Source organism: Anolis carolinensis, chromosome 2 (genome assembly GCF_035594765.1).
Source record: "Anolis carolinensis isolate JA03-04 chromosome 2, rAnoCar3.1.pri, whole genome shotgun sequence".
In the NCBI taxonomy this organism is placed as follows: Eukaryota; Metazoa; Chordata; class Lepidosauria; order Squamata; family Dactyloidae; genus Anolis; species Anolis carolinensis.
The window spans coordinates 158,196,708-158,210,132 of NC_085842.1; the positions used below are offsets into that span (position 1 = coordinate 158,196,708).

The 13,425-nt window shown below is 40.4% G+C and overlaps 1 protein-coding gene across 2 annotated transcripts in view; it reads right to left on the minus strand.

The window, feature by feature from the left end:
• Nucleotides 1-5,804, minus strand: part of gls2 (glutaminase 2) — a 28,186-nt gene extending 22,382 nt beyond the window's left edge. Inside the window, exons 1-2 of one of the 2 annotated variants that reach the window (XR_010003016.1) lie at nucleotides 5,526-5,804; nucleotides 473-572 (exon numbers count right to left, since the gene is read on the minus strand). Coding sequence is in view for 1 of the 2 variants with exons in the window: in XM_008103989.2 (XP_008102196.2) it covers nucleotides 473-572; nucleotides 5,526-5,692 (267 nt within the window). In the remaining variant the exon portion in view is untranslated. The remainder of the gene's footprint in view (nucleotides 1-472; nucleotides 573-5,525) is intronic. The other variant, XM_008103989.2, reaches the window with a different exon arrangement.
• Between the last annotated feature and the right edge of the window lie 7,621 nt (nucleotides 5,805-13,425).

A 13,425-nucleotide genomic window follows, 5' to 3' on the forward strand; every position in this document is an offset into this window, starting at 1 on the left:
TAATGAGGGAGATAAATTTGTTGATGCTGAGAGCAATTTACCCATGCTCTTTGGTGGTCCCATTCATCATACTCTTTGGGGTAGAAGCAGAGTTAATGTGGGCAGAGTTCTGTCTTTTAAGTAAATATCTTTCATGCAGGCTTACCAAGTGGGGCCATTTTGATGGAAAACACCTTTTAAAAATGCAGGAAAATTCCATGTCAAAGGGGGAAGTTAATAAATCCTTGAAACCCCACATAAATCCAGTTCTTAGAACTTTAAAAGGTATTTGGCTATGTTTTAAAAACCATTTATTGCAAGAGAAAGAATTCTGACATCAGACTAATCATTTTCCAACACTGCCTAAACAGTAAAAGGATTTACAAGGCCCATTCTGGCAGAAGGATGGGTTATAGATCCAATGAATAAATCATAAGTGAACAAGTCCATTCCACCTTTCCCACTTCACTCATTAAGACGGTTCAGTTCTTACACTGATGAATTTATGGACAGAAATGCTCTCCTGTCCCTCAGCGATTGTGTAGAACAGAAGGTCACTAAGACGGGGCAGCATCCCATTTGCAGACAGATCCCTAGGAAGAGAAGAGAGTTACTATGGAGTGCATCCAAAAATACTTATTTTAGAACATTTTCCTACTGCTTTGCAGGTACAGCCAACCTCTCCAAGAGATTTACAGTAAAGAGTTGGATGGGAAGTCTGTATCTATTGCCCAGGAAAAGAAGTGGAGAACAGTGAGAGAGCAAACTAAAGCCATTCGCTACAGAAAGAGCCAGGAAACACGTCCCCTGCAAGCAGCATAATTTCATACTTACTGGGTTCCCCTCTCACCTTCATCCATTTCCATGGAAATAATAGGTGGGGGGAAAACTTTGCCAAATGTTGACGTTTGCCTCAAAACATGGAATAACTGAGATGTGTGCAGAGTTGTGAATAAAATTGGAGACAATCCTTTTTAGCTAGGGCTGCCCCTAAAAAGGACATGGATACGGATGCCAATAGAGAAACCAATTACAGGAAAAAAGATTCCACCTAAATATTCAGAAGAACTTCCTGATGGTAAGAACTTTTTGGCAGATGAATATACTGCTGCCTCAGAGAATAGTGGTCTCCTTCTCTACAAGTTTTTAAGCAGAGGCTGGATGGCCATTTGTCAGGGGTGCTTTGATTATATTTTCCAGCATGGCAGGGGGACTGGACTAGATAGTCTCTTCCAGCTCTGTGAATCTATTCTTCCCCCTTAATGTGCATAGTACACAAAGCTTGTTAATTATTCTGGCACATTAAGCAGAAACCCCATAAGAGAACCTCTCGTTTCCCCTGGCAATAAAATAATAACTTAGACCCATTAAGCAATTTGCTGTCCTTTCATAATAACTTAAATTTGATGCCTGAAGCCTCTTCCACGCAGCTGTGTGAACTGGATTATATGGCAGTCTGGACTCAGATAATCCAGTTCAAAGCAGATATTGTGGATTATCTGCCTTGATATTCTGGGTTATATGGCTGTGTGGAAGCGCCATGAGATAGGGTTGGCTCTGCCCTCATGCCTCAATCTAGATCTTTGCTGTCTCTGCGTATAGAGTCCTAGATCACGGGTAGCCAACTTCAGTTTGCCAAAAGTATTTTGACCACAGCTTTTCAACAAATGGAGAGCCTTCACTGCAAATCAATTTGCTTTCTCTCCTTTGTACCATATTATACAATAGTTTCAGAGTATACAACAAAGAAAATTTGTGTAGAAGAGAATTGTTTAGTTTAAGGCTGCGAATGCACACGTGCATTTCCTATTGTCTGTTGAAAATATCCCACCATTTAGCAGAAAAGTTGTAGGACACATTTGCCTTTAAAAGCTATATTTTCTAAGCTCTGAGAATTATCCAGGATTGATTCTTGTTTATCTTACTAACAACATTTCTTGCCTTTCCCCCAAAACTAAAACTTCCAAATCCAGGTTTGCCAAGTTCAAAAATACTTATTCCGGGGAAATAAAATATAAATAAAGCACTAACTCATTGCCAAATTAGCTTGGCTTTCACTAAATTAAAGTTTAGGTGATTTCCTCCACTTATTTGGAGAGGAATCTGGGCACACCACTATTGCCATGTGTCTGATATTATGGTTAGTCAGTTTCGTGCACATCACTTGTTATCTTGCCCTTTGTACACAACCCCAAGGAAGAAATTTCTCTTGTATATCTTTAGTCATAATTATATATTTGATGAGTTGTACCCTTGGGTCAGTGTACAAAGGAGAAGAAAGCAGGTAAATGCACAATCCCGAGCCTGACTGACCACACTTCTGAACAACAGACCATTGAAATTGACTCCTTCCCTCCAAATAAGAGAGGACATCATGTAAAATATAATTCAGTGAAAGTCCAAAAAATGTGAAAAGGAGTCAGTGACTGAATTTTTTTTGCCCTGGGATTATAATTTTTGATTTGGACAAAGAAAGGTGAGAAACAATCAGTGAGAATAACTTGACTCTACTGTTATCATGTGCATCTGGATCAAAAACTATTCCTTGAACAGACAAACTGTTTGCCACAAAACAATCTTCATGGAAATATACACTTGAATTTCCTATTGTGTGACCTGAATCTACCAAATCAGAAAGTTGTGAATAGAAATTAATATACGGCATAGCAAATAGAGACTATGAAAAATGAATTTTCTGTTAAATTTTGGGAAAACAGAATGGAAGCGAAATATATAATACTTTCCCTTGACAATATCTAGTAAATAGATTTTTTCCCTACTATAACTTAATAATTATTTCATATTTCTTGAATATTGAAACATTCTTCTAGGAATAGCAGACGTTTCTTGCCTTAGAAAAGTTTTATTCCCACAGGCTCAAAACTATCAAACTCTAAGCCACAAAGTAACACCAAAGCTTGAGGGTTTTCTCTTTCTCTTTTTCTCTTTCTCTTTTATCTCTTTTTTAAAAATTTGGAACCAAGTCTGCCATCAAGGGAATGCACCTATGGAAGCCAATATTTCTTAAGGGAATAGCACCAGTAATATCCAGTTGGACTGGTACAACTGGAGAGATGCTTAGCATTTTTTAAGACGTCTCATGCACTAAAAATATGTAATCAGAACTGTCAAAAGTTATCAGCCGCCAAGAAAGTGACTTGCTTCATGCGCATCTCTGGAGGTTTTAATCTCAGGCATCTTATCTTCTCTGTTCCTGCACAGAATGGAAAATTATCATGTTATGGAAACATACCCAGGTCAAATTCTGACGTTTGTCATCGTTCAAGGTTATAATGGATGTTTTATTTACTCGCACATACCACTGCTGGCTTACTAGATCCCTTCAGAATTGTAAGAATCCCTCATGCAATCATAGTTAGAAGAGATCAACCAGTCTGACCCCCTTCTGCTATGCAGGAATGCATAATCAAAACACTTCCGACAGATGACCATTCAGCCACTGCTTAAAAACCTCCAGAGAAAGAAACACCATCACCCTTTGAGGCAGCAGCCAAACAGCTCTTACTGTTAGAATGTTCAGAAGTGACCTTTTCTGTAGTTTGAATCCATTACTTGGTGCAAATAGTCTCCAAAGCAGCAGAAAACAAGTTTGCCCCTTCTTCAATGTTGGGTAAGGTAAAAGTTTCCCCCTGACATTGTCTAGTCGTATCCTTATCTGGGGGTTGGTGCTCATCTCTATTTCTAAGCCAAAGAGCCGGCGTTGTCTGTAGACGCCTCCAAAGTCATGTGGCTGGATTGACTGCATAGAGAGCACCCTTAACTTCCCGCTGGAGCGATACCTATTGATCTATTCACATTTGCATGTTTTCGAACTGCTAGGTTGGCAGAAGCTGGGAATAACAGCGGGAGCTTACCCTGTTCCCCGGATTCGAACTGCCAAACTTTTGGTCAGCAAGTTCAGCAGCTCAACAGTTTAATCTGCTGCGCCACTAGGCGCTCAATGTTACATCCTTTCAAATCCTTTCAAATATTTAAACATGATTATCATGTTTCCCTCAGTTATCTTTTCTCCAAGCTAAACATGCTCAGCCCCCTCAGCCACTCCTCATAGCTGAATCATTTTGGTTGCCTTTCTCTGGACACATTCCAGATTCTCAATATCCTTCTTGAATTGTGTTGCCTAGCACTGGAGACAGTATTAGAGGTGAGGCCTGACCACAACAGAATGAAGTTGCTTACTATAACGTCCTAGACACTATATTCCTATTGATGTAGACTAGAATCACATTGGCTTTTTAAGCTACCGAGTCATTGTTTATCTTGTGGTCTACTAGGGCCTCTTTTACACTGCCATATAACCCAGATTATCAAAGCTGACAATCCACATTATCTGCTTTGAACTTGGTTATATGACTCTTCACTGCAATATAATTCAGTTCCAAGCAGATAATCTGGATTTTATATGGCAGTGTAGGGGCCCTTCCACACAGCCATATAACCCAGAATATCAAAGTGGGAAATACCACAATATTTGTTTTGAACTGGGTTATGTGAGTCCATATGTCCATATATTCCAGTTCAAAGCAGATATTGTGGGATTTCCTGCCTTGATATTCTGGGTTATATAGCTGTGTGGAAGGGCCCTATAGCAAATGGGTTTCTTTCTGTGGTGCAACCCATTGTTTGCACTAGTTAACTTTTTCCTTAGACCCCTTCTAGGGCCCTTCCACACAGCCATATAACCCAGGATATCAAGGCAGGAAATCCCACAGTATCTGCCTGCTTTGAACTGGAATATATGACAGTGTAGAAGGGCCCTTAGAATGGTGGCAAAGGACCTCAGAACGATTTACTACACAATTCATTTGGGTTGCCAGAACTCCCCTGTGACAGATCCCAAAACACTAACATCAAGGAACATTGGGAGAGAAGCTATCACTGATTTTCCCAAATACTCCCTTTTCTGGATTGGGTTGTTGAGGCTCAGGTTGTCCCTTTTTAATGTGGACAATGTGGTTGTGTTGAAGCAGGGGTTCTTCAGTTTTGACTCCATCTCACAGGTTGAAAAGCCACCGCCACCAAGAATAAAAGGTTATAAATTGGCATATGAAAGTAAAACCAGAATAGTCTCTTCTTTAGGCTTCCCAATACCCAAGGCTACATCTACACTCTCTTCCCTTCTACACTGCCATAAAAATACAGATTATCTGGTTTGAACTGTATTATATGACAGCGTAGACTCATATAATCCAGATCAAAACAGATAATCCGAATTATCTGATTTGATAATCTGGATTATATGGCAGTGCTGAAGGGGCCGCGGTTTGACACCACTTTAACTGCCATGGCTCAATGCTATGGAATCCCAGGAGCTGTAGTTTTATGAGATCTTTAGTCTTCTCTGCCCAAGAATACAAGGGCCTCACCAAACTACAACTCCCAGGATTTCCATAGCAGTCAAAGTGGTGTCAAAGTGCATCCATTCTCCAGTGTAGATGCACCACACACACACACACATCAGGCATGGAGACACCATGACACAACCACAGCGACCGAGGATGGCTCATGGGTCGTGCATCCCTTACTGGTCAGACATGGGCTGCGGCTGCTGCAAATGGTGCCGGCCATTCCCCACCGCCTCTCTGCCCGGAGTCCAGGAGGAGACACCGGGGGGCCCCACTCCTTGGCCCCCCTGGCCCTGGGTCCCCCGGCGAGGCTGCCACAGCATGGACAGGGCTCTGATGGGGCGCATGGCTGCAGGACGCGCTCCTTCTTCCAAGCCTCCGAAGCCCAGGGAGAGGAGACAGCAGCTCAGGGCGCAAAAGGAGCGCCTGGCCCTTTAAGAGCACAACTCCTCGGGCTTCCCCAGCGTAGATTGAAGGCGCGCCAAATAAGGCGGCCTAATGGAGTGATAGACTGGAATCTTAGCCTATCAAGGGAAAGGAGGAAGGAACGGATCCAATGAAGGAGGGAAGGAAGGGCTGTGATTTGCCCATTTGTTCCTCCAGATGCGCCTCTATAAAATGAATACAATTTGACACCCCTTTAAGTGCCATGGATCAATGCTATGGATTCATAGGAGCTGTAGTTTGGCCCTCTTTGGCAGAGAAGGATGAAGAGCGTATAAAACTACAGCTGACACTGAGCTATGGTTGCTAAACTGGTGTCAAACTGCGTTAATTCTATAGTGTAGATGCATCCATAGCCGGACACTCAAACCACTCTGCTCCTTCTACACTACTCCTATATCCCAGGATCTGATCCCAGATTTTCTGTTTATCCCAGGTTATCTGGCAGTGGGGACTCATAATCCAGTTTCAAGCAGATAATCTGGATCAGATCCTGGGCTATGAGGCAGCGTGGAAGGGGACTCAGGGCCCTTCCACACAGCCCTATAACCCAGAATATCAAGGCAGGAAATATCTGCTTTGAACTGTGATATGTGGCAGTGTGGACTCAACCCAGTCCAAAGCAGTTATTGTGGCATTTCCTGCCATGATATTCTGAGTTATATGGCTGTTTGGAAGGGCCCCCAGGTTCAGTGAACGACAACAAAGACAGTGGGTTGCAGTGAGCATTCCGGGCTGTATGGCCATGTTCCAGAAGCATTCTCTCCTGACGTTTTGCCCACATCTATGGCAGGCATTCTCAGAGGTTGTGAGATATAGTGGGGGGAAAATGCCTCACAACCTCTGAGGATACCCTTCAAATACAATTTGCACTTTGGTATCCACTGGGGTTGGGTTCCAGGTTCCCCCATGGATCCTGAAATACGTGGATGCTCAGGTCCAGTTATATACAATGGCTGAGTAAATCTATGTCCTTTATAATTAACTAGCAAACAATTCATACAAGTGCCGGAGACCCCTTCCACACAGCTGAATAAATCCCACATTTTCTGCTTTGAGCTGGAATATACAGCAGTATGGACTTGGATTACCCAGTTCAAGGTAGATATTGTGGGATTTTCTGCCTTGATATTCTGGGCTATATGACTGTGTGGAAAAGCCCTGAAAATCTGTGAAATGTCAGGAGGTTGCAACAGAGTCTGTCTACCCATCGGCATAGCGTACAAGGCAAAGTCAAGGTTTTTGCAATTTCCTCATGAATATTTATGAGTCATGTTTTGTTGAACCTGGATGCAGAATCTATGGAAAAGGGAGGGGGGGGGGGTCAACTATAAGTCCTTTAGGATCCAGTTGCTTTACCTCATTTATGGGATTTTATAGGGGTCAACCATTGTCAGCCTTTGTATGTTTCTCACCACATTCATCTTCTTTCCATATAGGCAACTGAGAAAGAAAGGAAAAGTTCGGATAGTTCCCCTATGGCTTTGGAATTTGGATTTGGAAGCAACAGCCTTGTTTCCCAGTTCCTTCTCTCAAACTGGAAATGCTCTGTCATTCTATTGGGCCAAAAGCCCAATTTCTGTTCATTGCTTACCCATGAAGTATGTGTTACGATTTCCTAGAATCGCCAGGAATTTCATCCTCTATTTTGGAAGAGAAAAGGGGGAGTGGAAGGGAAAGGAAATCATTGTTTCCAATTTCCTATACAGAGCTGCCAGAAAAGCCAATGTGGCCTCACGCTGGGGCCTCCTTTCTTTAAGGCTTCTTAACATGGTGCATTTCAGCACGTACACTCTATAAATGTAACTTGCCATGCAGACTGATATGTCTTTTGATAGGTATTATAAAGGATAGATATTGTAGAATCATGACCCCATTAGGCAAATACACACACACCAGGTTGTTATACTTTGTTGTTTATGCACCTTCAAATCATATTTGACATAGGGTGACCCTAAGGCAAAACTTTCCAAACATCTCATGTTGGTGACACACTTTTGAAACAGGCATAATTTCTCGACACAGTAATTCAGTTTTACTAGTAAACAGGAGGTTAAACCAACCCCTTCAAAGTGATACAGACACATACATAAATTGTAATAACAAAATGCTTGGGGACACATGAAAATCTCATGAAACCCTTTCATTATGTTTTCAAAAAATATGATTATTGATTATTTCACCTAAACTCAAAGGCTTTTTGTCATGCTTGTACAACACATCTACACACTGCAGCCGGTACGCTAACATGTTGTGACACACAGTTTGGAAAGCTCTGCCTTCAGGAGTTTTCTTGACCAGATTTGCTCAGAGGAGTTTTGTCTTTGCCTTCCTCTTGGGCTGAATCTGATCTCCCCTTTTTTTTATAATCAAAATCTTTATCAAGACAGATTAAAACATAATTTACATACAAAAAACTAAAAACAAAACATCATCAACAGCAAAATATTAAATTCCTTTTCCTATAATAATACTGTTACATCCTAAAAAAAACCCAGTAACTACAAGCAATCCAAGTTATCTAATGTAAGGGCTTTACATTTGCTGCCTGGTAGTTATATTCTCTCATGGCCCTTCCACACAGCCATATAACCCAGAATATCAAGGCAGAAAATCCCACAATGTCTACTTTGAACTGGGTTTTCTGAGTCCACACTGCCATATATTCCAGTTCAAAGCAGATTATGTGGGAATTTATACAGCTGTGTGGAAGGGGCCTGAGCCTTTCCATCTTTGAGCATTGGTAGTTCTTGCTGCTGTTATGTACAGCAGAGTTTCTCAAACTATGCTCCTCCAGATGTTTTGGACTTCAGCCACCACAATTCCTAAAAGCTGGTAAAGATGGCTGGGATTTCTGGGAGCTGAAGTCCAAAACACTGATGTATCGCAACAACTTTCCACATTTTCTATCAAGTTGTTCATCTAATATCCCAAACAGATAAAGTTCAGGTTTCATTTTAAATTTGACTTTAACAATTTCTTTTAAAATTATATGTATTTGAACCCAGAATTTTTGGCCCTTTTACATAAACACCATATATGATAAAAATGCCCACCTTTTCCCCTGCATTTCCAACAGTTACTAAAACTATTTTCATACATCTTAGCAATCCTTTCTGGTGTCAGGTACCATCTATACATCATTTTATTAAAAATATATTTCAAGTCATTACTCAGTGTAAATTTCAAACTCTTTGTCCAGACTCTTTCCCATTGTTCCATTTGTATTTGTTTACCAAACTTTTGTGCCCACGTAACCATATCTTTCACCTGTTCCTCCTCCATTTCATATTTTAACAACAATTTATATAATTTGGCAATTAACTGTCTAAAACAGTTGTAAGTTTGGTTTTATCAGCAACAAATCCAATAAATTTTTATCCATTTTAGATTGTTCTACTAATTGTCTGTCGGGAAACCATTATATTGGGAAGTTTTCAGGCAGTAGTTCCTCTCTCGCCTTTATTCTGTACTGATCATTATCCAACACCAAGTCTTTATAAGTCAACCTTTTCTTTTCTAAATAAAGCTTCGCGTGGAGAGCACAATAAGGACTTCTTAGTGTAAAATCTTTTCTTATACTTATTCTACACTTGTAATAGCGATCTCCTTATATAGTGGTTATTAAAACGAGAGTCCTTCTTTATTTTATCATGCTAGAGATAGGCATGAAACCCAAATTTCAGACCTTTTCTTTTTAATTGTAGTAGGTTGTGAGGTCTGTTGGAAACAAGGCAAGTGGGGTTTATATATCTGTAGAATGTCCAGGGTAGAAAAAAGAACTCTTGTCTGTTTGAGACAAGTGTGAACGTTGCAATTGATCACCTTGATTAGTATTTAATGGCCTTGCAGATTCAAGCTCTGGCTGCTTACTGCCTGAGGATGCCTGCCATAGATGCAGATGAAATATCAGGAGAGAATGCTTCTGGAACATGGCCACACAGACCAAAAAACTCACAGCAACCCAGTGATTCTGGCCATGAAAGACTTTGACAATACAGATTTTAACTTTGCTGCAGGAAAATCTTTTGGTTATAGCAACAACAGATGGTGGAAGGCATGGGCAGAACCTGTGTATCTTCTTAAATCACTAGTTCTGTATTTTTTTAAAAAAATAATTAGTACTAGGACTATGTTTAGACACCCCACTAGGTGGCATGAGTTCTCCTGCTTCTTGATAGAAACACTAATTGTACTGGCCTTTTATGAAGAAAATTCTCATGGGAATAGTCAGTTTAGGCAATATTTCATAGATTATTATTCCGAGTACTGAAGAAAACAATGGAAGGCCTTTTATAAACCTTGCCTTATGTTTAAGATTCTCATGAGGACTAGAAGCTTTCTCCTTAGAAAAAGAAAGCCACTTTATTTGAAAGAGAAAGTAGTGCCAATAAATTACGTGCTGGAGACCTAAAAGCTTTATTCTCCTCTGAATTAGGCATGTCTGCAGCTATTGATTGGGTACACATTACATACGGTACTTACAACCCTAGAGATTTCTCAAACATTCCAAGAATAACACTGCTCATATCTGTGACTCATCTTCTTTTCTTTCTAGAATGCATACTAGAATTCTAGTATGCATTCTAGAAACATAAGACAATGCCACCATTCCTAACATGCTGGAAAACAGAACCTCTTTCCAATAGGGAGTCTCCGGTGGTGCAATGGATTAAATTCTTGTGCTGGCAGGACTGCTGACCTACAGGTCAATGGTTCGAATCTAGGAAGAGTGGGTGAGCTCCCTCTGTCAGCTACAGCTACAGCTCCCCATGTGGGAACATGAGAGAAACCTCCCACAAGGATGGTAAAACATCAAAATATCTGGGTGTCCCCTGGGCAACGTCCTTGCAGATGGCCAATTCTATCACACTAGAAGCGACTTGCAATTTCTCAAGTTGCTCCTGACACTATGTGCACCTTTAACAGTGAATAAGGGCCAAAATAAAAGGGTGCTCAGTTCTGAGTAAACCTGGACTACTGCCATGTCTCACTGCTATGAAATCATTGAAATCATAGTTTTACAAGGCCTTTAGCCTTCTCTGCCAAAGAGTACTGCTGACTCACTAAACTACAACTCTCAGAATTCTCTAGTATTGAGCCACCATAATTAAAGTGGTGTCAAACTGAATTAATTCTACAGTGTGGCTGCACCCAAGGACAGAGATTTGCAAAGTTTGGCCCTCCAGATGTTTTAAATATAAATATCAAGTCAATACAAAATTTATGGGTATGGTATAATATTGGGTTATAGTATTTGGCCTATTTTGATAGTAACTCAAGCAACCAGAAACTACATTTATTCAGCAATCTCCATGGGTGCCACTTAGCTGAGAGTCTAATGTATCTCTAAAGGCTGCTGGGTATGAAATCCAGGTGATTCTGGGTTGGGGCTGTGGGGTTTTATATCAAAGATAAAGCTATTGATGGCTACTAGTAATAAAGGCTATAGTTGGCCCTTGGTATCCATGGATAATGCATCCACAGGGCCAACCACCCATGACTTGAAAATTCCTTTTTAAAAATTACAGAAAGCAAACTTTAATTTTGCTGTTTTATATATATATATATATATAGAATAATAGAATAATAGAAGAGAATAATAGTCAGAAGATATCTCATGGGTCATCTAGTCCAACCCCCTGCCATGCAGGAAAAGCACAAATATCCCTGACAGGTGGCCACCCAGCTTCTGTGTGTATGTGTGTACACACACATGCAACCTATATGTGTGTATATGTATATATTACTGGGCCATCGTATACATGAGATTTTGGTATCCATCAGGGACAATGGTGTCCTACAAGCAGACCCCAGTGGATAACAAGGCCCCAATGTATATACAGAGTGGGGCATGAAGACCTTCCACATTTTGAAGGGATATTAAAAATGAGCAAAGCTATCTAGGAAAAAATTATATATTTGAAAAGTACATAAAAGAGTTTTTAATGGCTTTTAAAAGTCATATCAGACAAATTGTTTTGTAAGGATGTTTTGTATGTCAGCCTGTGTCTAATGTTCCTTATGTTCCTGTGCAGACTGAATCTAATGTTCATGAAGAGAACGATACTCCTATTGATGGGCTTGGGCTACAGTTAAGTGTCAATGAGAGGCCTGAGCGGCCAGAGTTAAGTGTAGATGAGCAAGGTTCAGACTGAACCAGGGGAGGTATCAGGGAAAGACCTTTCACCGATTTCTGCAGAGCAACAGTCTAGTAGCAATTTGGAGGGTTTTTTTCTAGCTGGTAGCAATAGGACAACCTTGAATAGAAAGCAGTTTTATAATAAGTATAGGGAAGATTCTCAGAAGGTCAGACGCTCTGCTCCTTTACAACAGAAGAGAGATAGCAATCAGTTATCTCCTGGGAAAGAGAAAAAGAATGCATTTCTCACAGTCTTGGATTTTGGACAAGGCTTATACAGTAGAGTCTCACTTATCCAAGCTAAATGGGCCGGCAGAAGCTTGGATAAGCGAATATCTTGGATAATAAGGAGGGATTAAGGAAAAGCCTATTAAACATCAAATTAGGTTATGATTTTACTAATTAAGCACCCAAACTTCATGTTATGCAACAAATTTGACAGAAAAAGTAGTTCAATATGCAGTAATGTTATGTTGTAATTACTGTATTTACGAATTTAGTACCAAAATATCACGATATATTGAAAACATTGACTACAAAAATGGCTTGGATAATCCAGAAGCTTGGATAAGCGAGGCTTGGATAAGTGAGACTCTACTGTATTGATTGATGCCACTTTCGGTTTCCAGTTGAGGCAACTTTGCTTCACCTCATCGGTCTTGCTTCCAAGTGCTACATGTTTCCAGGAATTTTCTAGCCTATGGGATTTTGCTGTTTGCTTTACGAATTACTTTGTTCAAGTTTGCCTATGGTTCTGTGTTGGTTTGTTTCCTGATTTTTCATGCCTTGTTCCATGGAATTTCTACAGATTTATGGTTTGGACTTATGCTGAAACTTTAAAGACACTTTTAAATACTGACTGATTTTTGGATTGTACTTTTTACTATTATAATTGCTTTGCTCTTATATATTCTACAATAAACTGCTTGCTGATTTTACCAACTTGGTGTGCTGTTTACAAAGGGTTTTTTGCCTTGGAGTGCGACAGAATGCAGCTTTAAATCAGCATGCAGAATCATTCTCAAACTCCAACTTGACACCTGAGTGGATCGCTGAATGAATGCTCTTACTGCTTCCACATTTTCTGGCATTCTGCCACGGATTTTCTTTTCAGTGTGGATCCAGTTGCCCAAAGATTAGAAATCCAGAGCAAAATTGTTTCTCAATCTGGTATAGATGCATTTCGACCAAATGCGAAATGTGTATGGAACGTTCTCTATGTCGTTATCACAGAATGGGTTATTTCCATAATACTCTTGAACAACAAAGCCCCAATGTTCACTGGTCCAACTCATGATGAGTACCGAAAATGGCACAGCCTAACCTATCCGATTAGACCCACCCCACCTCTCTATCCCCATTACAGCCCATGCAGTGCCCCCCTGAAATATGGGAGATCTTTATGGCCTACCCTGTATTATCCCCAGAATCAGAAGCATTCAGCTTCTGAATGCAGGATACTATACTTTATGAGCCTTTGGTCCAATTCAGTGG